This window comes from Stegodyphus dumicola, chromosome 6 (genome assembly GCF_044657685.1).
Source record: "Stegodyphus dumicola isolate Sdum_Otavi_A_Nest chromosome 6, ASM4465768v1".
Lineage (NCBI taxonomy): Eukaryota > Metazoa > Arthropoda > Arachnida > Araneae > Eresidae > Stegodyphus > Stegodyphus dumicola.
In genome coordinates, this window is record NC_140773.1 from 209,000,773 (window position 1) to 209,023,958 (window position 23,186).

General features: G+C 35.7%; 1 protein-coding gene across 5 annotated transcripts in view; it reads right to left on the minus strand.

The window, feature by feature from the left end:
* Window positions 1–20,644, minus strand: part of kto (mediator complex subunit kohtalo) — a 230,910-nt gene extending 210,266 nt beyond the window's left edge. For all 5 annotated transcript variants that reach the window (XM_085819429.1, XM_085819431.1, XM_085819430.1 and 2 more), the window contains exon 1: window positions 20,490–20,644. In XM_085819429.1, the coding sequence (XP_085675555.1) occupies window positions 20,490–20,585 (96 nt within the window). In that variant the 5' untranslated portion in view covers window positions 20,586–20,644. The remainder of the gene's footprint in view (window positions 1–20,489) is intronic.
* Window positions 20,645–23,186: the final 2,542 nt, after the last annotated feature.

Here is a 23,186-nt window from a genome sequence, read left to right on the forward strand (position 1 = left end):
TTTGCGGTTACACTTGGCAAAAAGCCTTTGCAGTAAAATCGCTGAACACTGGTACTTCAGTCCAAATTTCGAATCCCGGCAAACGGGTTGGCTCCATAAGTGTTTTCGTAATTTTGAGTATGTGTAACGTGTATGCAGTATATTGTGAATGCATACCTAAATAAAGCGGGCACAGCCAGCGCAAACCGCAAAACACTCGTAGTTCGGTCCAGCTTTCGAATAAAAGCGATCGGGCTGGCTGCATAAGTGTTTTCGTGATTTTAGGTATGTTTATCGTGTATGCAGTATTTTCTGGACGTATACGCCAATAAACCGGGCGCAGTCCGCGTTGAACACTGGTAGTTAAGTCCATCCTTCGAATACCGGCGAACGGGGATGGCTGCATGCGTACTTTCGTGATTTAACGCATGTGTATCGTGGACGCATATGTGAATCCCGTTCAAAGCCGCTGAACACTGGTAGTTCGGTCCAACTTTCGAATAGTCGTTAAAGAGCTGTATGTATGGGTATTTTCGTGATTTCACGCACGTGTATCGTGTATGCAGTATCTTCTGGATGCATACGAGAACAGAGCGGGCGAAGCCCGCGCAAATCTGCTGATCACTGGTAGTTCGATCCAACTTTCGAATCTCGGCGAACGGGCTACCTCCATGTATGTTTCATGATTTTCCGCATGTGTAACGTGTATGCAGTATCTTTTGGATGCATACGCGAATAAATCGGGCGCAGCCCGGATAAAATCGCTGAACATTGGTAGTTCGGACGAACTTTCGAATAAAGGCCAACGGGCTGGCTCTATGTGTGTTTTCTTGAGTTTCCGCATGTGTGTCGTGTATGCAGTATATTTTGGATGTATAATTTAATAAAGCGGGCGCAGCCCGCGCAAAACCGCTGAACATTGGTAGTTCGGTCCAACTTTCGGCATGCGGGGTGGGTGCAAGGTTGTTTTCGTGATTTTACGCATGTGTAACGTGTATGAAGTATCTTCTCGATACATACGTGAATTAAGCGGGCGCAGCCCGGGTAAAATCGGTGAACACTGGTATTTCGGTCAAACTTTCGTATACCGGGGAAATTTAACACGGGAACTCTTTTACACACGAGCAATATATAGCGGGCTTCAGCCCGCTATCCTTCATCTGACCGTCCATCGGTTGTAAATTTCTAAATTTGGAGCCGATCGCATGATTGGTTCCCGAGATACAAAATTTTTCTGAATTTTTCTTAATTACAGAAATTGAGCCGGGAAAATGCACAAAAATGCGTAACTTTTCAAAGAATTAAAGGATTTCGTTCAAATTTTGAATTTTGCACTTCCCGGATGCTCAAATAAACGTTAGCGTTCATTGTAAACTGTTTTGCTAATTAGGAGCCTAATTAGAAGGTTCATTAAAAAAGCGCTACTACCTAACTCTTGGTTGAGGGCCTTCGACTCGAAAGCGACGGGTGTCGGGGAAGGGGAGATGGTTTCCGCAGGACTGTTGGAATCGTCAAGGCCATTCGCCATGGATGAAATTAAAGTAGTGGAGGATTTTTATTCATTATGCTAATTAATTTTCTAATTTGCCAATCTGTGTGGAACAAATACCAAACCGCTTTTCAAAATCTGGCAATTATAAGATTGTAAATTTCGAGCCGATCGGACTGTTAGTTGTTGAGATACGTATATTTTGTGCATTTTTCGAACAAATCGTGATTTTTGGATCAGAATAAGAAAAGCAACTTTGAATAATAAAAATTAATATTTCTAATAGCTTAAATCAGCTTGCTCATTTGTGTTACTGAGCTACGTAATCATTCACTGCTTTTGTTATTATATATAAGTTCATTAATATATATACTGTCGTATTTTTGGTAACAAATGTTTCTGTTCGCATAAAGCTAATATTAAATATAATTTTAATTAAGAAATTTTAATAGCAAACAAATAAATATAAATATAAATAAACTATTTAATTTAATTCTTGACTAATCATTTTTTCGTTCAGGGTTTTAAATTGAATTTCTGTTGCTTGAACATGGTATATGAAAAGTTTTCTTAATATAAATAATTATGGTTGATTAATTACATTAATATATATATTGATGCACTTTTGTGTGTGATTTTGTTGAAATTTATCAAAAGGAGATTTAATAACGAATCTGCTGTTTGAATATTATACCCGAAAAGTTTTGCGGTTACACTTGGCAAAAAGCCTTTGCAGTGAAATCGCTGAACACTGGTTTCCGCAGGACTTTTGGAATCGTCAAGGCCATTCGCCATGGATGAAATTAACGCAGTGGAGGATTTTTATTCATTATGCTAATTATTCTTCTAATATGCCAATCTGTTTGGAACAAACACAAAACCTCTTTTCAAAATTTGGCAAATATAAGATTGTAAATTTCGAGCTGATTGGACAGTTTGTTGCCGAGATAGGTTTTTTTTTGGTGCATTTTTCGAACAATTCGTGATTTTTGGATGTGAATAAGAAAAGCAACTTTGAATAATACAAATTAATATTTCTAATAGCTTAAATCAGCTTGCTCATTTGTGTTACTGAGCTACGTAATCATTCACTGCTTTTGTTATTATATATAAGTTCATTAATATATATACTGTCGTATTTTTGGTAACAAATGTTTCTGTTCGCATAAAGCTAATACTAAGTATAATTTTAATTGCAAAAAAATAAATATAAATATAAATAAACTATTTATTTAAATTCTGACTAATTATTTTTTCGTTCAGGGTTTTTAAATTGAATTTCTATTGCTTGAACATTCTATATGGAAAGTTTTCTTAATATAAATAATTATGGTTGATTAATTACATTAATATATATATATTGATGCACTTTTGTGTGTGATTATGTTGAAGTTTATCAAAAGGAGATTTAATAAAGAATCTACTGTTTGAATATTATACCCGAAAAGTTTTGCGGTTACATTTGGCAAAAAGCCTTTGCAGTAAAATCGCTGAACACTGGTACTTCAGTCCAAATTTCGAATCCCGGCAAACGGGTTGGCTCCATAAGTGTTTTCGTAATTTTGAGTATGTGTAACGTGTATGCAGTATATTGTGAATGCATACCTAAATAAAGCGGGCACAGCCAGCGCAAACCGCAAAACACTCGTAGTTCGGTCCAGCTTTCGAATAAAAGCGATCGGGGCTGGCTGCATAAGTGTTTTCGTGATTTTAGGTATGTTTATCGTGTATGCAGTATTTTCTGGACGTATACGCCAATAAACCGGGCGCAGTCCGCGTTGAACACTGGTAGTTAAGTCCATCCTTCGAATACCGGCGAACGGGCTGGCTGCATGCGTACTTTCGTGATTTAACGCATGTGTATCGTGGACGCATATGTGAATCCCGTTCAAAGCCGCTGAACACTGGTAGTTCGGTCCAACTTTCGAATAGTCGTTAAAGAGCTGTATGTATGGGTATTTTCGTGATTTCACGCACGTGTATCGTGTATGCAGTATCTTCTGGATGCATACGAGAACAGAGCGGGCGAAGCCCGCGCAAATCTGCTGATCACTGGTAGTTCGATCCAACTTTCGAATCTCGGCGAACGGGCTACCTCCATGTATGTTTCATGATTTTCCGCATGTGTAACGTGTATGCAGTATCTTTTGGATGCATACGCGAATAAATCGGGCGCAGCCCGGATAAAATCGCTGAACATTGGTAGTTCGGACGAACTTTCGAATAAAGGCCAACGGGCTGGCTCTATGTGTGTTTTCTTGAGTTTCCGCATGTGTGTCGTGTATGCAGTATATTTTGGATGTATAATTTAATAAAGCGGGCGCAGCCCGCGCAAAACCGCTGAACATTGGTAGTTCGGTCCAACTTTCGGCATGCGGGGTGGGTGCAAGGTTGTTTTCGTGATTTTACGCATGTGTAACGTGTATGAAGTATCTTCTCGATACATACGTGAATTAAGCGGGCGCAGCCCGGGTAAAATCGGTGAACACTGGTATTTCGGTCAAACTTTCGTATACCGGGGAAATTTAACACGGGAACTCTTTTACACACGAGCAATATATAGCGGGCTTCAGCCCGCTATCCTTCCTCTGACCGTCCATCGGTTGTAAATTTCTAAATTTGGAGCCGATCGCATGATTGGTTCCCGAGATACAAAATTTTTCTGAATTTTTCTTAATTACAGAAATTGAGCCGGGAAAATGCACAAAAATACGTAACTTTTCAAAGAATTAACGGATTTCGTTCAAATTTTGAATTTTGCACTTCCCGGATGCTCAAATAAACGTTAGCGTTCATTGTAAACTGTTTTGCTAATTAGGAGCCTAATTAGAAGGTTCATTAAAAAAGCGCTACTACCTAACTCTTGGTTGAGGGCCTTCGACTCGAAAGCGACGGGTGTCGGGGAAGGGGAGATGGTTTCCGCAGGACTGTTGGAATCGTCAAGGCCATTCGCCATGGATGAAATTAAAGTAGTGGAGGATTTTTATTCATTATGCTAATTAATTTTCTAATTTGCCAATCTGTGTGGAACAAATACCAAACCGCTTTTCAAAATCTGGCAATTATAAGATTGTAAATTTCGAGCCGATCGGACTGTTAGTTGTTGAGATACGTATATTTTGTGCATTTTTCGAACAAATCGTGATTTTTGGATCAGAATAAGAAAAGCAACTTTGAATAATAAAAATTAATATTTCTAATAGCTTAAATCAGCTTGCTCATTTGTGTTACTGAGCTACGTAATCATTCACTGCTTTTGTTATTATATATAAGTTCATTAATATATATACTGTCGTATTTTTGGTAACAAATGTTTCTGTTCGCATAAAGCTAATACTAAGTATAATTTTAATTGCAAAAAAATAAATATAAATATAAATAAACTATTTATTTAAATTCTGACTAATTATTTTTTCGTTCAGGGTTTTTAAATTGAATTTCTATTGCTTGAACATTCTATATGGAAAGTTTTCTTAATATAAATAATTATGGTTGATTAATTACATTAATATATATATTGATGCACTTTTGTGTGTGATTTTGTTGAAATTTATCAAAAGGAGATTTAATAACGAATCTGCTGTTTGAATATTATACCCGAAAAGTTTTGCGGTTACACTTGGCAAAAAGCCTTTGCAGTGAAATCGCTGAACACTGGTACTTCAGTCCAAATTTCGAATCCCGGCAAACGGGTTGGCTCCATCAACGTTTTCATAATTTTCAGTATGAGTAACGTGTATGCAGTATATTGTGAATGCATACGTAAATAAAGCGGGCGCTTAAAATCTTAAAAAGATTAAAATCTGTGCGCGTCTGTTTGTTTGTAACCTCATCTTCTCAAGAACGGCTTTATGGAGAGCTTAGCGGAAGGTACCGTTGGATTCAGAATTCCCGTATCTCGCCATATTGACCATTGGCATCTTCGTGCGACTTTAATTAGCCGAGATATTAATTAAAAACTGCATTTTCCCCTACGTTTTTGGCATTTCTTTCGCTTTCTTTGTTGGGTTTTTAACTATGAAAGGGATATTTCTCCGCGGCAAGGGGCGAAATTAACGTACTGGAGCATTTTCGGTCATGCCGCTAATTAAGCTTCTAATTGGCCGATCGACTTGCAACAAACGGCATACGTCGTTTGAAGATCCGCGAATTAAAAGTTTCGAAATTTCAAGAAAATTGGATGATTGGTTCCCAAATTACGAATTTTCCTTAATTAAACTAAATGAGTCGGAAAAATTCACCAAAAATACGTATCTCCCGATCTAACGGACCGATTTTTTTCAAATTTTGAATTTTGCACTTCCCGGATGCTCAAATGAATGTTAGCGTTGATTGTAAACTGTTTTGCTAATTAGGAGCCTAATTCGCATGTTCATTAAAAAAGCGCTACTACTCTTATCTCCCCTTCCTAACTCTTCGTTGACGGCCTTCCACTCGGAAAGCGACGGGTGTCGGAGGGGAGAGATGGTATTCGCTCCACTGTTGAAATCGTCAAGGCCATTCGCGAGGGGTGAAATTAGCGTAGTGGCGCTTTTTTATTCATTATGCTAATTAATCATCTAATTTGCCAATCCATCTAGAACAAAGAGCATCCTTCATCTGACCATCCATCGGTCGTAAATTTCTAAATTTAGAGCCGATCGCATGATTAGTTCCCGAGATACGAATATTTAGTGCATTTTTCTTAATAAGAGAAATTGAGCCGGAAAAATGCACAAAAATACGTAACTTTTGAAAGAATTAACCGATATCGTTCAAATTTTGAATTTTGCACTTCCCGAATGCTCAAATGAACATTAGCGTTGATTGTAAACTGTTTTGCTAATTAGGAGCCTAATTAGCAGGTTCATTAAAAAAGCCCTACTACCTTATCTCCCCTTCCTAACACTGGGTTGACGGCCTTCGACTCGCAAGCGACGGGTGTCGGGGAAGGGGAGATGGTTTCCGCAGGACTGTTGGAATCGTCAAGGCCATTCGCCATGGATGAAATTAACGCAGTGGAGGATTTTTATTCATTCTGCTAATTATTCTTCTAATATGCCAATCTGTTTGGAACAAACACAAAACCTCTTTTCAAAATTTGGCAAATATAAGATTGTAAATTTCGAGCTGATCGGACAGTTTGTTGCCGAGATACGTTTTTTTTTGGTGCATTTTTCGAACAATTCGTGATTTTTGGATGTGAATAAGAAAAGCAACTTTGAATAATACAAATTAATATTTCTAATAGCTTAAATCCGAGTGCTCATTTGTGTTACTGAGCTACGTAATCATTCACTGCTTTTGTTATTATATATAAATTCATTAATATATATACTGTCGTATTTTTGGTAACAAATGTTTCTGTTCGCATAAAGCTAATACTAAGTATAATTTTAATTGCAAAAAAATAAATATAAATATAAATAAACTATTTATTTAAATTCTGACTAATTATTTTTTCGTTCAGGGTTTTTAAATTGAATTTCTATTGCTTGAACATTCTATATGGAAAGTTTTCTTAATATAAATAATTATGGTTGATTAATTACATTAATATATATATATTGATGCACTTTTGTGTGTGATTATGTTGAAGTTTATCAAAAGGAGATTTAATAAAGAATCTACTGTTTGAATATTATACCCGAAAAGTTTTGCGGTTACACTTGGCAAAAAGCCTTTGCAGTAAAATCGCTGAACACTGGTACTTCAGTCCAAATTTCGAATCCCGGCAAACGGGTTGGCTCCATAAGTGTTTTCGTAATTTTGAGTATGTGTAACGTGTATGCAGTATATTGTGAATGCATACCTAAATAAAGCGGGCACAGCCAGCGCAAACCGCAAAACACTCGTAGTTCGGTCCAGCTTTCGAATAAAAGCGATCGGGCTGGCTGCATAAGTGTTTTCGTGATTTTAGGTATGTTTATCGTGTATGCAGTATTTTCTGGACGTATACGCCAATAAACCGGGCGCAGTCCGCGTTGAACACTGGTAGTTAAGTCCATCCTTCGAATACCGGCGAACGGGGATGGCTGCATGCGTACTTTCGTGATTTAACGCATGTGTATCGTGGACGCATATGTGAATCCCGTTCAAAGCCGCTGAACACTGGTAGTTCGGTCCAACTTTCGAATAGTCGTTAAAGAGCTGTATGTATGGGTATTTTCGTGATTTCACGCACGTGTATCGTGTATGCAGTATCTTCTGGATGCATACGAGAACAGAGCGGGCGAAGCCCGCGCAAATCTGCTGATCACTGGTAGTTCGATCCAACTTTCGAATCTCGGCGAACGGGCTACCTCCATGTATGTTTCATGATTTTCCGCATGTGTAACGTGTATGCAGTATCTTTTGGATGCATACGCGAATAAATCGGGCGCAGCCCGGATAAAATCGCTGAACATTGGTAGTTCGGACGAACTTTCGAATAAAGGCCAACGGGCTGGCTCTATGTGTGTTTTCTTGAGTTTCCGCATGTGTGTCGTGTATGCAGTATATTTTGGATGTATAATTTAATAAAGCGGGCGCAGCCCGCGCAAAACCGCTGAACATTGGTAGTTCGGTCCAACTTTCGGCATGCGGGGTGGGTGCAAGGTTGTTTTCGTGATTTTACGCATGTGTAACGTGTATGAAGTATCTTCTCGATACATACGTGAATTAAGCGGGCGCAGCCCGGGTAAAATCGGTGAACACTGGTATTTCGGTCAAACTTTCGTATACCGGGGAAATTTAACACGGGAACTCTTTTACACACGAGCAATATATAGCGGGCTTCAGCCCGCTATCCTTCATCTGACCGTCCATCGGTTGTAAATTTCTAAATTTGGAGCCGATCGCATGATTGGTTCCCGAGATACAAAATTTTTCTGAATTTTTCTTAATTACAGAAATTGAGCCGGGAAAATGCACAAAAATGCGTAACTTTTCAAAGAATTAAAGGATTTCGTTCAAATTTTGAATTTTGCACTTCCCGGATGCTCAAATAAACGTTAGCGTTCATTGTAAACTGTTTTGCTAATTAGGAGCCTAATTAGAAGGTTCATTAAAAAAGCGCTACTACCTAACTCTTGGTTGAGGGCCTTCGACTCGAAAGCGACGGGTGTCGGGGAAGGGGAGATGGTTTCCGCAGGACTGTTGGAATCGTCAAGGCCATTCGCCATGGATGAAATTAAAGTAGTGGAGGATTTTTATTCATTATGCTAATTAATTTTCTAATTTGCCAATCTGTGTGGAACAAATACCAAACCGCTTTTCAAAATCTGGCAATTATAAGATTGTAAATTTCGAGCCGATCGGACTGTTAGTTGTTGAGATACGTATATTTTGTGCATTTTTCGAACAAATCGTGATTTTTGGATCAGAATAAGAAAAGCAACTTTGAATAATAAAAATTAATATTTCTAATAGCTTAAATCAGCTTGCTCATTTGTGTTACTGAGCTACGTAATCATTCACTGCTTTTGTTATTATATATAAGTTCATTAATATATATACTGTCGTATTTTTGGTAACAAATGTTTCTGTTCGCATAAAGCTAATATTAAATATAATTTTAATTAAGAAATTTTAATAGCAAACAAATAAATATAAATATAAATAAACTATTTAATTTAATTCTTGACTAATCATTTTTTCGTTCAGGGTTTTAAATTGAATTTCTGTTGCTTGAACATGGTATATGAAAAGTTTTCTTAATATAAATAATTATGGTTGATTAATTACATTAATATATATATTGATGCACTTTTGTGTGTGATTTTGTTGAAATTTATCAAAAGGAGATTTAATAACGAATCTGCTGTTTGAATATTATACCCGAAAAGTTTTGCGGTTACACTTGGCAAAAAGCCTTTGCAGTGAAATCGCTGAACACTGGTTTCCGCAGGACTTTTGGAATCGTCAAGGCCATTCGCCATGGATGAAATTAACGCAGTGGAGGATTTTTATTCATTATGCTAATTATTCTTCTAATATGCCAATCTGTTTGGAACAAACACAAAACCTCTTTTCAAAATTTGGCAAATATAAGATTGTAAATTTCGAGCTGATTGGACAGTTTGTTGCCGAGATAGGTTTTTTTTTGGTGCATTTTTCGAACAATTCGTGATTTTTGGATGTGAATAAGAAAAGCAACTTTGAATAATACAAATTAATATTTCTAATAGCTTAAATCAGCTTGCTCATTTGTGTTACTGAGCTACGTAATCATTCACTGCTTTTGTTATTATATATAAGTTCATTAATATATATACTGTCGTATTTTTGGTAACAAATGTTTCTGTTCGCATAAAGCTAATACTAAGTATAATTTTAATTGCAAAAAAATAAATATAAATATAAATAAACTATTTATTTAAATTCTGACTAATTATTTTTTCGTTCAGGGTTTTTAAATTGAATTTCTATTGCTTGAACATTCTATATGGAAAGTTTTCTTAATATAAATAATTATGGTTGATTAATTACATTAATATATATATATTGATGCACTTTTGTGTGTGATTATGTTGAAGTTTATCAAAAGGAGATTTAATAAAGAATCTACTGTTTGAATATTATACCCGAAAAGTTTTGCGGTTACATTTGGCAAAAAGCCTTTGCAGTAAAATCGCTGAACACTGGTACTTCAGTCCAAATTTCGAATCCCGGCAAACGGGTTGGCTCCATAAGTGTTTTCGTAATTTTGAGTATGTGTAACGTGTATGCAGTATATTGTGAATGCATACCTAAATAAAGCGGGCACAGCCAGCGCAAACCGCAAAACACTCGTAGTTCGGTCCAGCTTTCGAATAAAAGCGATCGGGGCTGGCTGCATAAGTGTTTTCGTGATTTTAGGTATGTTTATCGTGTATGCAGTATTTTCTGGACGTATACGCCAATAAACCGGGCGCAGTCCGCGTTGAACACTGGTAGTTAAGTCCATCCTTCGAATACCGGCGAACGGGCTGGCTGCATGCGTACTTTCGTGATTTAACGCATGTGTATCGTGGACGCATATGTGAATCCCGTTCAAAGCCGCTGAACACTGGTAGTTCGGTCCAACTTTCGAATAGTCGTTAAAGAGCTGTATGTATGGGTATTTTCGTGATTTCACGCACGTGTATCGTGTATGCAGTATCTTCTGGATGCATACGAGAACAGAGCGGGCGAAGCCCGCGCAAATCTGCTGATCACTGGTAGTTCGATCCAACTTTCGAATCTCGGCGAACGGGCTACCTCCATGTATGTTTCATGATTTTCCGCATGTGTAACGTGTATGCAGTATCTTTTGGATGCATACGCGAATAAATCGGGCGCAGCCCGGATAAAATCGCTGAACATTGGTAGTTCGGACGAACTTTCGAATAAAGGCCAACGGGCTGGCTCTATGTGTGTTTTCTTGAGTTTCCGCATGTGTGTCGTGTATGCAGTATATTTTGGATGTATAATTTAATAAAGCGGGCGCAGCCCGCGCAAAACCGCTGAACATTGGTAGTTCGGTCCAACTTTCGGCATGCGGGGTGGGTGCAAGGTTGTTTTCGTGATTTTACGCATGTGTAACGTGTATGAAGTATCTTCTCGATACATACGTGAATTAAGCGGGCGCAGCCCGGGTAAAATCGGTGAACACTGGTATTTCGGTCAAACTTTCGTATACCGGGGAAATTTAACACGGGAACTCTTTTACACACGAGCAATATATAGCGGGCTTCAGCCCGCTATCCTTCCTCTGACCGTCCATCGGTTGTAAATTTCTAAATTTGGAGCCGATCGCATGATTGGTTCCCGAGATACAAAATTTTTCTGAATTTTTCTTAATTACAGAAATTGAGCCGGGAAAATGCACAAAAATACGTAACTTTTCAAAGAATTAACGGATTTCGTTCAAATTTTGAATTTTGCACTTCCCGGATGCTCAAATAAACGTTAGCGTTCATTGTAAACTGTTTTGCTAATTAGGAGCCTAATTAGAAGGTTCATTAAAAAAGCGCTACTACCTAACTCTTGGTTGAGGGCCTTCGACTCGAAAGCGACGGGTGTCGGGGAAGGGGAGATGGTTTCCGCAGGACTGTTGGAATCGTCAAGGCCATTCGCCATGGATGAAATTAAAGTAGTGGAGGATTTTTATTCATTATGCTAATTAATTTTCTAATTTGCCAATCTGTGTGGAACAAATACCAAACCGCTTTTCAAAATCTGGCAATTATAAGATTGTAAATTTCGAGCCGATCGGACTGTTAGTTGTTGAGATACGTATATTTTGTGCATTTTTCGAACAAATCGTGATTTTTGGATCAGAATAAGAAAAGCAACTTTGAATAATAAAAATTAATATTTCTAATAGCTTAAATCAGCTTGCTCATTTGTGTTACTGAGCTACGTAATCATTCACTGCTTTTGTTATTATATATACGTTCATTAATATATATACTGTCGTATTTTTGGTAACAAATGTTTCTGTTCGCATAAAGCTAATATTAAATATAATTTTAATTAAGAAATTTTAATAGCAAACAAATAAATATAAATAAACTATTTATTTTAATTCTTGACTAATCATTTTTTCGTTCAGGGTTTTAAATTGAATTTCTGTTGCTTGAACATGGTATATGAAAAGTTTTCTTAATATAAATAATTATGGTTGATTAATTACATTAATATATATATTGATGCACTTTTGTGTGTGATTTTGTTGAAATTTATCAAAAGGAGATTTAATAACGAATCTGCTGTTTGAATATTATACCCGAAAAGTTTTGCGGTTACACTTGGCAAAAAGCCTTTGCAGTGAAATCGCTGAACACTGGTACTTCAGTCCAAATTTCGAATCCCGGCAAACGGGTTGGCTCCATCAACGTTTTCATAATTTTCAGTATGAGTAACGTGTATGCAGTATATTGTGAATGCATACGTAAATAAAGCGGGCGCAGCCCGCACAAACCGCTAAACACTGGTAGTTCGGTCCAGCTTTCGAATAAAGGCGATCGGGCTGGCTGCATGGGTATTTTCGTGATTTTAGGTATGTTTATCATGTATGCAGTATTTTCTGGACTTCGGGACGCGAATGAAGCGGGCGCAGTCCGCGCTGAACCCTGGTAGTTAGGTTCATCTTTCGAATTCCAACGAGCGGGCTGGCTGCATGTGTACTTTTGTGATTTTACGCATGTGTATCGTGTACGCAGTATCTTCTGGATGCATATGTGAATAAAGCGGACGCAGCCCGCGCAAACCCGCTGAACACTGGTAGTTCGGACCAAATTTCGAATACCCGTTAAAGATATGTCTGTATGGGTATTTTCGTGATTTTATGCATGTGTATCGTGTATGCAGTATCTTCTGGATGGATACGAGAATAGAGCGGGCGAAGCCCGCTCTATTCTCGTATCCATCCAGAAATTTGCTGATCACTGGTAGTTCGATCCAACTTCCGAATCCCGGTGAATGGGCTGCCTCCATGTATGTTTTCATGATTTTCCGCAACGTGTATGCAGTGTCTTTTGGATGCATACGCGAATAAAGCGGGCGCAGCCCAGGTAAAATCGCTGAACACTGGTAGTTCGGACGAACTATGGAATAAAGGCCAACGGGCTGGCTCTATGGGTGTTTTCGTGATTTTCCGCATGTATATCGTGTAAGCAGTATCTTCTGAATGCAGACGTGACCAAAGCGGGCTCAGCCCGCGCAAAGCCGCTGAACACTGGTAGTTCGGACGAACTTTCAAATCCCGGTGAGCGGGCTGGCTGCGTGGGTGTTTTCGTGATCTTCCGCAAGTGTATAGTGTATGCAGTATTTTCTGGATGCATAGGTGAATAAAGCGGGCGCAGCCCGCTGAACACTGGTAGTTTGTTCTAACTTTCGAATACCCGCGAAAGCGCTGGCTGCATGGGTGGTTTCGTGATTTTAGGCATATGTATCATGTATGCAGTATATTCTGGTCACATACGTGAATAAAGTGGGCGCAGCCCGCGTAAATCCGCTGAACACTGTTAGTTCGGTCCAACTTTCGAATACCGGCGAAATAAAGTCAGTTCCTTTTTAAATGTCCTCCACAAAGGCATCACACCCCTTATACTAGGAGGCTTCAGCCCGCTCAGCTGGCGGGCTTGCCCGCTAGTTATTATTTTATAAGCTGTTGTTTAGTTCACTCTTGGTGCTTGTCGTTATGGTTAAAAGATGGTCATGGATTTTTAAACTGCTTCCCGAGGAGATATAGAACTCAAACTTTGTACATACACTGCTTGTGGATGTAGTGTGATGCTTTTGCTTTTTAGAGGATTGGATTTTTTTCAAATTTAAAGTTGAAACGAATTTTTGCAAATACAGTCAAAAGTCGTTAATTCGGACACTCATAATCCGGAATGATCTATAATCTGGACCTCAAAGCTACAAACTTTCTGCGCATGCATCGCATTGATGAATGCACATAGGCATTTACGTGTGCGCGTAAGACCTTTACGACTGCGAATATGCGTCTGCGCGTGCGCATAAAACGTTTATGCTTGCGCGTTTAATGTACAACAGACGGTATAAGCTAAGCTAAAATTATCTAATTCAGTTAATGCTGTAGATTGCGTTGTTCCTTAATCTTCGAACTGGATCCGGCTTAATATTATTTGCAGACTGTTAGAGCAATTTTATAAAAGTAAGCTTGAACTTTCGATTATATCAAATAGAATTTCCGATATATATTTGCTAATATGTAAAGGATCTAAAGCGAAAGTATGTTTCGAAATCCGAAATCTGTTTATCAATTTCACGATGCTCGGCGGGGGGAACAGCGCGGCGCGCAATGAATTGGAAGTTGATCTGTCAGCATTATCCTTATATTCAAGGCAGATGCTTTTATTTTATTTGGCTTATAATCCCTTGCTAAATGTAGTATTTCATCTCGATGTACTCCGTCTTTGATATAATTAAAAACAAGTTCCTCGTCATTATAATTCGCTTCCGATAGTGAAGAAAGTGACATAGGTTATTGAAAAAGAAAAAATTTCGATTGACAAATTAGTCCGTATTCTCGACACAGCAATTATAGGACTTGAACAGCGGAACTTTGTAACTAAAGAAGAAATTATGTCTGTTTAATAGAATTAATAAAGTATTATCACATGAAACGAAGCAACTTAAACAACTTACATTGAAAGAAATGTTTAATAAACAAATAAATATTAAGCTTTTTCTTTTTGTAAATTTTGATACCCTTTAGATCATAATTGTTCTTTATTTCATAAATTACGGTTTCATATTTTTAATTTTGTAATTTACCAGATTACCAGATTTAAACTTACCAGATTAAAACTAAGCTGATGATCTATAATCCAGAAAAATCGATAATCCGGAATCGCCGAAGTCCCAACGAGTCCGGATTAACAACTTTTGACTGTATTAACAAATAAACTGAGAATCTCAGAATATTATAGTTTGCACCACAACACACTGTGGAGGGAAAAAAAATTGAATTAAATTTTTAGCGTAATTTTTTTTAAAGTATTTTGGGAGAATTTTTGAAAATCGTTCATATTTTTAGACTATTTGACGCCTATTAATTTAAAAATTTCATATCTAAAAATATATCGGTTACAAATTTTCGACATTTTCACAGCTTATAAAACAAACTTTTTGCATTTAAAAAAATTATAAAGGAAATTGGATGATTTTTTTTTTTTTTTTTTACTTTTTTAAAAGATATGCAATGAAGCAGAATGGGAAATATTGGTTTTCCTTGGGCATAAATTTGAAACATCGGTTTCAAAGTAATAATCTCATTATACCACACTACTTTTATGGCATTATTTATACTATATAAGTTGTTATTGTTGCCAGTTGTTAGTTCAGCATGAGATTGGAGATATTTCTAAATTAACTTTCTCTTAAGATGCATTTTGTATTCCGTTGTGTTTAACATTCTTATTAGATTGAAGCATAACTACTGATTATGCTTAGTGATATTCTTAACACTTGTATGAGTATTTCTGTGGAAAATTCCAGACCTTTGAAGTGTTTCTGTTGATAAAATAAATTTAATTAAGCTATCATCGGATTTGAGTGCAATGACAATCATTTATGAACTATTATCAATCTATTACAAACCCATACGCATGCAACAATATTATAATTAATTAATGTATTAAAATCGTTTTGAGCATGTTTTACAAAACAAAAACGGGTAAAGAAAAATTCTGCTTGCGTTTTATGATTTTTTGCTATTTTTCTGGCTACATAAGGTTTAAAAAAAAAGTTTGTAATTTATGTTTATATTTACCAATTGAATAAATAGCACTAGGTTTGTATTGAAATTCAGTAATAAAATTTGAAAGATTTGAAATGATTAAATGCCTATTTAGACAGTTTGTATTCTTTAAACTGCAAATGCAAACTGAGAAACCTTTTGCAATTTTTTCGATAAATCCTTTTATTTAAAGTCCTAAAACATATATAGATATGGGCTAAATTATTTTTACTGCTTATTTAAAATTATATACTTTATAGACACAAGGATGGGTTTTGCAAAATACTGAAAAGAAAAATTGGTTGATCTTTACAATATGGTAACTGGTAGTTTGGCGACATTTTGGAGGCGATAAAGGTTACTACCTGGCACTTTGGTAATAATGTGAGCAGTACTCAGTTCCGATTACGCATTATTTTGTGTGAAGGAAATGAGAGATCATGGGATATGTCATGTGATATTAATGGACGAATTACGGTTCTTTAATCGGAAAAGGGGGGAAATCGCGAAAAAATCTGGAAATTTTGTATTTGGCTTTATTCTGTGTTGTGTGAAACAGTGTTCGTGAATTTTTGGATCCCATGGCCGTAACTAAAGTGAATTCGAAATGGGTATTTATGTATGTATTAATTTAATGTATGTGCTCATTTATATTTTAAGTAGTGTTTTTGAATTTAATTATATTTTAATTAAATGATAGTTATTTTGTGAATTTTATGTTTGCAGGAATTTGGTATACATTTTAGTTGAAGTAAACGTGCATGGAAATAGTTTAAATATGTGACACTAAGTATTTGTAATGGTTGCGGTATGAATTCGTTGGTAACGTGTATAATGTAATAGATGTTTTAGAGGTAAAAGTTTTTGGATATTTTATTTATTTTATATGTGGAAATGTTCATTACTTCTTCGCGATCAGGTAATTTCATATATGTTCTTTTTACCAGGTTTAAAGATTGAGAAAACTGTCATGTATTTTCGTGAAATTTTTCTAATTTATGAGAAAAAAGCAGTGTACATGGATATAGTGAGTAGTGTGCGCAATGCCATTTTTGTGCAATTCTGGGATGTTTTTTTAAGTAAAAATAAGTCGGCGTGTACATGGTTTAGTGATATTTTAATTAAATGATAGTTATTTTGTGAATTTTATGTTTGTAACAATTTGGTATACGTTTAAGTTGAAGTAAACATGCATGGAAATAATTTAAATATTTGATACTAAGTATTTGTAATGCTTGCGGTATGAATTCGTTGGTGACGTGTAAAATGTAATAGATGATTTAGAGGTAAACGTTTTTGGATATTTTATTTATTTTATATGTGGAAATGTTCATATTTGGAAAGGGTAAATACTTTTTCGCGATCAGGTAATTTCATATATGTTCTTTTTACCGGGTTTAAAGATTGAGAAAATTGTCATGTATTTTCGTGAAATTTTTCTAATTTATGAGAAAAAAGCAGTGTACATGGATATAGTGAAGAGTGTGCGCAATGCCATTTTTGTGCAATTCTGGGATGTTTTTTTAAGTAAAAATAAGTCGGCGTGTACATGGTTTATGTGCATGTGTTATTTTGAAAAACACATAAGGAGTATGGTATTGTGCACTTTTTCCCAATTTTGCAGTGAATATTTGTCATCATTAAGCAGTTTTGTTAGATAAAATTTCTAGCATAAGTGTAATTCGGCTAGTAGATTGTTGGAAGAAGTGTTCAGTAGATAGAATGAAAAGAAACATGTCTTTACTTCGTGAAGACAAAATGGCGGCGGGAAAAAAAAATAGAGGGTTGCTGTAGGAGAGTTGGTCGCCAAATTTTCGCCAAAAAAACGCCAAGTTACCATAATGTAAAGATCAACCGAAAAATTATTTGAAATGAAAATATGACTGAGATCATAAAAGTGTACTTTTATTTTTTTCTCAGAAACTAATTCATTAATTGCAAAATCATTCCTTGAAGTTATTAAGAACACTCTAATAAATACAATAAAAAAACTAGGGGGGGAGACATTGAAAATAATAGGAGAAGAAAGATATTTTAATTGTAAAATTTTTCTTCAAAAATTTTAATTAAAAAAAATTACTAGCAAAAACTTTTTTCTTCAGCTTAAAATTATTTTGTCTCACAAAACCTTTTAATAATGTTCATAAAAAGTAAATGAAAATGCTTAAATTTTTTTTAAAAAATCATTCAAAATGTACCGAGTGCCTTGCCACGTTGAAGCCAATATGCACTTGTCTTAACTTTTGTTTTAATTTGAACGACATTTCTGGAATACCTAGCATCAGATCTCCTTGTCTGTATTTGTCTTTAATTTCCGTATCTTGTACAGTTCTATCTAATTTTTGAGGGGATGCTACATCTATCAGCGTGATTGTTTCGCTGACAGTCCAGCGAGCAGTAACTAAAGTGAACCGCGCAATCGTACAGTATAGTACGGTAAATCTCCCCATTTGCCCTGCTCCCGAGAGGTAGGGAACATTCAACCAAATTCTACCTCCAATTCGGCGAGGCAGTTAATGCTTGTTCCCATGTGAATGGGACACGTTGGAAGAACAGGTTTTCGCTACCGGTCGAATCTGCTCTTGTGAACGGGACTTTAATGTATACCAAGGGATGACAGGTACTCTTTTTTTTTTTTTTTTTTTTTTTTTTTGCAGCACAAGGAGAATACCGAGAATTTTAGGGACAGTGTGAGCATATGCAAAGAAATTTAATGGAAAAGTGTAGCTTTGAAATAAAGTGGCAAGAGTTCATGACTTTCTGATCATGAAGCCCTGTCGATATAATTCTAGCCATCAAGCAGAAATTTTCCCTGAAGACTTTTCCTGAGTACAACATGAAAATAAACATAAAACTTTTCTGTAAAGTGACCGCAGTGGTTTGAGCAGTGTATATATATATACAGTCAAAGTCTTTAATCCGGACCTCAAAGATACAAACTTTCTGCGCATGCATAAATGCATAATGCGTTTATGCATGCGCATAATACCTTTACGCATGCGCGTAATACATTTACGCATGCACGTTTAATCTATAACCGATGGTATAAGCTAAGCTAAAATTATCTAATTATCTATTTCAGTCACGTTATTTCAGATTGCGTTGTTCCTTAATCTTTGAATTGGATCCGGCTTATTATTTTTTGCAGACTGTTAGAGCAATTTTATAAAAGTAAGCTTGAACTTTCAATTATGTCAAATAGAATTTCCGATTCTGGAGCTGCCAAAGGATCTACAAAGCGAAAGCATGTTTCAATGTTCATTAAACAAAAAGTGGAATTGCTGCAAAAAATGGATAAAGACACGAAGAAAGTGACAGAGAGGTGATTTGTTTCTCTAACCATTCCAAAATCTGTTTATCAATTTCACGCTGCTCTGCAGGGGGGGGGAGGACGTCACAGCGCGCAATGAACTGGAAGTTGATCTGTCAGCACTATCCTCATCTTCAGGGCAGATGTTTTTACTTTATTCGGCTTATAATTCCTTATTAAATGTAGTGTTGCATCTTGATGTACTCCAATATGATTTAAATCAATTTCCTCGTCATGATAAATATCACAAATACGCATAAAATATTTTTCTGGTTGCAATTTTCTAATTTCGACTATGCGTAATGTATGCTTTACGCATGCAAGCATTGAAAGAGATGTTTAATAAAGTAAACAAATAAATATTACGCTTTTTTTTTTGTAAATTTTGATACCCTTTAGATCCCATTTGCTCTTTATTTCATAAATTATGATTTCATATTTTTAATTGTATAATTTATGTATGCCATCTTACCATATTTAAACAGATGATCTATAATGCAGAAAAAATTGATAATCCGGAATCGCCGAAGTCCTGACGAGTCCGGATTAAAGACTTTTGATTGTATTACTGACTAGTTAGTTATATTTGTGAAATTTTTAAATTTCACTACAAAGTCACCACACATGTAGACTGAAGGTATAATCATCAACAAAAAATATCTGTGAAAATTGTATCAGATCTGCTATCTGCGAAAATTAAAACACAAGAATATTTATGTTTCGCACTTCTTGCATATCATATAAGCAGTAAAAAAATTTATATATTAATAGGAACCTTAAAAGTTTAAAATAACAGTAATCTACTCTTGCAGGTTTATTTAGACAATAACTAAATATTCCATCATGTACAGGAAAAAAATTTCAATCTTTTCCTAAGAAAAATAAATTACTAACATTTATATGCTAGAAAGAAATTCTTTCATCCTGCTACTGCATAAAATTTCATTTTTTACGTTTTTAAACGCCGAAAAAAGATTATATTTTATTTGTTAAGCAAATAGATTCTCTAGTAAATAGACCATCTTAAGTCCTTTTCCAACAAGTCTAAGAGTGTCCAGAACACAAGCAAGATAATTTACATACACCATTCTTACAACAAAGTAATATATTGAAAGGAAACATTCTTTTAGTACAAGTAACACTGCAATTCAGAGCTTTAAAAAGACATTAAATGAAAACAAATTGCAATGATGCTTAAAAGTATAAGAATTTTCCCATGTATAATAATTTGAGAAGTTTTATATTTTTCCAATTAAACTAAAAAAAAAAAAATTATGTGTCATAAAATAGCTTAGCAGCTTCCTATATTAAAGTATACTGTCTTTTTATGACAACCAAGGAAAATAAATACTTCTGACAAATTTAATTTTTCGGGACCAAACGGAAAAAAATACTCACATCAATGATATATTACACCAACATTTACAGTATTAAAAGGCAAGACCTAAAAAATACTAATAAAAACACTGCGGCAAAATTAAATATAGTTCATAACTTCATATTTAAATACAAAAAAATACCTCTTTTTGTTTTGGATCTTGGGGATAGACGTCCGGCGGTCCCAACTTGGCTCTTTTAAGAGGCCGTTTCTCAAAAAGCCAAGAAGACACAGCCATCCTGTCAACTAAATTTTGGAAAAAATTAATGTCAAGAATTACAAACCATGGATAGTGGCCATTTTAAAAACAAGTGCGGTTGTTGCCATACACCCTAAAAGAAAGTCTAGAAATGTTAGAGCTTTGCGCAAGTTCGGAAATAGAAAGCTCGGAAGTATAGTGTACTAAGAAAATAGTTATAGTAGAGTGAAGATAGTACTAGTAAATTCTAGTACATTATATCCAAAGTACACAAATCACTTAATAGTTAAAATCTGGCAAAAATAAAAAAGCAACTTTTTTTTCCAACAGATTTTTAATAAAACGCTATAGGTTTCGAAGTCTACACTAAAATATTTTTTTTAGCTCAAAATGGGCTTTAATGAGATACATTTCAATGACCTCATGTGTCATATTATAAGGTATTTCTCCCCGCCTTCTTACCATGCCTTTGTGGTGTAATGGTCAGCACACTCGACGCGTATCAAGTGCTGCGTTAGATTTGTTGAAAATTCGAAATCTGCATCTCATCTTTAAACATTATTTTAGAACTACGTATGAGCTTCCCCTTTTAGATGCGTTTTGTTTAATGTTCTTAGTAGTTTTAAGTGTAACTATTGCTTGTGCTCTTTGGTACTAAGAAAAGTACTTTTACGGAAAGTTCCGGCGCATCGGTGGTTTTGAGATTCAGCGGTAATCCAAGTTTGTCGAAAGTATGGTGGTTCAGCAAAACACAATATCACATCTCATATCAATAAATCAAAATCAATAATCACCAATCAATAAAATATAAATTGATTTAATTAAATATAATAATATCTCAATCTCAGAAATCGCACATCATCCATCGAGTAACTTCCATCGAGTCTCAGAACACACCCAATGGCGCTTTCAGCGCCCTCTAGCGTTAGGTGGGTCTTACCAGTTCCAGAACTGTAAAGTTGTAGAGACATTACGTATCCTTTTTTTTAAAGCAGGAGAGATGAAAAATAAGCAACGTCTTCGCCGAGAATCGAACAACAGACCTCTGGAATACGTGGCCAGCGTGCAGATCACCACACCACGAAAGCACGCTAAGAAGGCGGGAGAAATAACTTATAAACACACACACAGAGAGATCGTATTTTATTCTCGAGTGTCAAGATGTAGAAAGATCTTTTTACTCGACTTCTGGTAAGAATCTGGAAGGAAGAGTATGAGGAGTAGTGTGGTAGGAGGTGGTGTTCCTCTTGGGAAAATGAATTTTTATCAAGGTATCATAGATTCTGTGTGCATTTAATCCATAACGAACCCGTATGCACGCAACAATAAGATAACAATTAAGTCTCGTTTCCACTACTGCGTACGAATGCGTTGCGTCAATTGAAGACACGCCTACGGCATCCGTACAAGCGTTTTCACTGCCGTGTATCCTGTAAATATTTTCATTTTCCGCCGCTAGGTGTCACTGTAATATTTTGGCGCCAAACAAGCAGTTCGCGAGTTACGACACTGAACATCTTTCCCGCTTAAGCGAGTATTGTTTGTTTTGGATTTAGTTTCTAAAAGCCTTAAATATTAATGAAATAATATATATATTATTAAAACTAAAATGTACTGTTAGTGAAAAAATAAACAAATAAATAAATAAAATAAAAAAGTTAAAGGAATTAAAAAATAGTTGGTACTTTAAAAATACAGAGCAACTGTAAAGAAAGGTTCACAATATTTACACAAAATTTGCTATGGTTGTAACCGCTGACTTCAGGGTCATAGCTGGACAATTTGTTAGAAATCTCGTTTGTTTTAAAATGCACTATGGGCAGTTATATTTTATGCATAATCCATAAAATATTATTTTCAATTTAAACATTTTTAATTCTTATCTCTTTTTATAGAAGAAGTTATAAAAATAAGATTTTTCTCTTTATATAATACACACATTAGGTAAAGAAAATGGAAATATTTAGTTAATTAATTCCTGCGCTTTTGCTGGAGAGGACTGAATTTAAAAGCAATTATTATACTAGTAATTTTGGCTGATCTTTAGAATATGGTAAATGGTAGTTTGGCGACATTTTGGAGGCGATAAAGGTTACTACCTGGGACTTTGGTAATAATGTGAGCAGTACTCAGTTCCGATTACGCATTATTTTGTGTGAGGGAAATAAGAGATCATGGGATATGTCATGTGATATTAATGGACAAATTACGGTTCTTTAATCGGAAAAGGGGGGAATTTGGAAAAATATCTGTGGCTGTATATTATTTTGTATTAAGCTTCATTGTGTGTTGTGTGAAGTAGGGTTGAATAATTTTGGGATTGTATGGCGCTGTCTAAAGTGAATTCTAGATTTTTAATACGTTTGTGTGATAATTCAAAAGAATTGGTTGAATGGTGCATGAGTGTAGATTTAATTGCGGATAAGTATGAATGTCCAAAATGTGGGAATGAAATGAGATTGTGTGAAAGGAAGGATACTACTGATAAGTTTGAATGGCGGTGCAAGAAATCTGGTGAAAATGGACATTTTTTGAAACGGAGTGTAAGGAAGGGTACGTGGTTTGCTGAAAATCGTTTGAGTATGGATGAGATTATTGATTTCTTATTATTGGGTGAATAGATTGCCAGTTGACTATTGG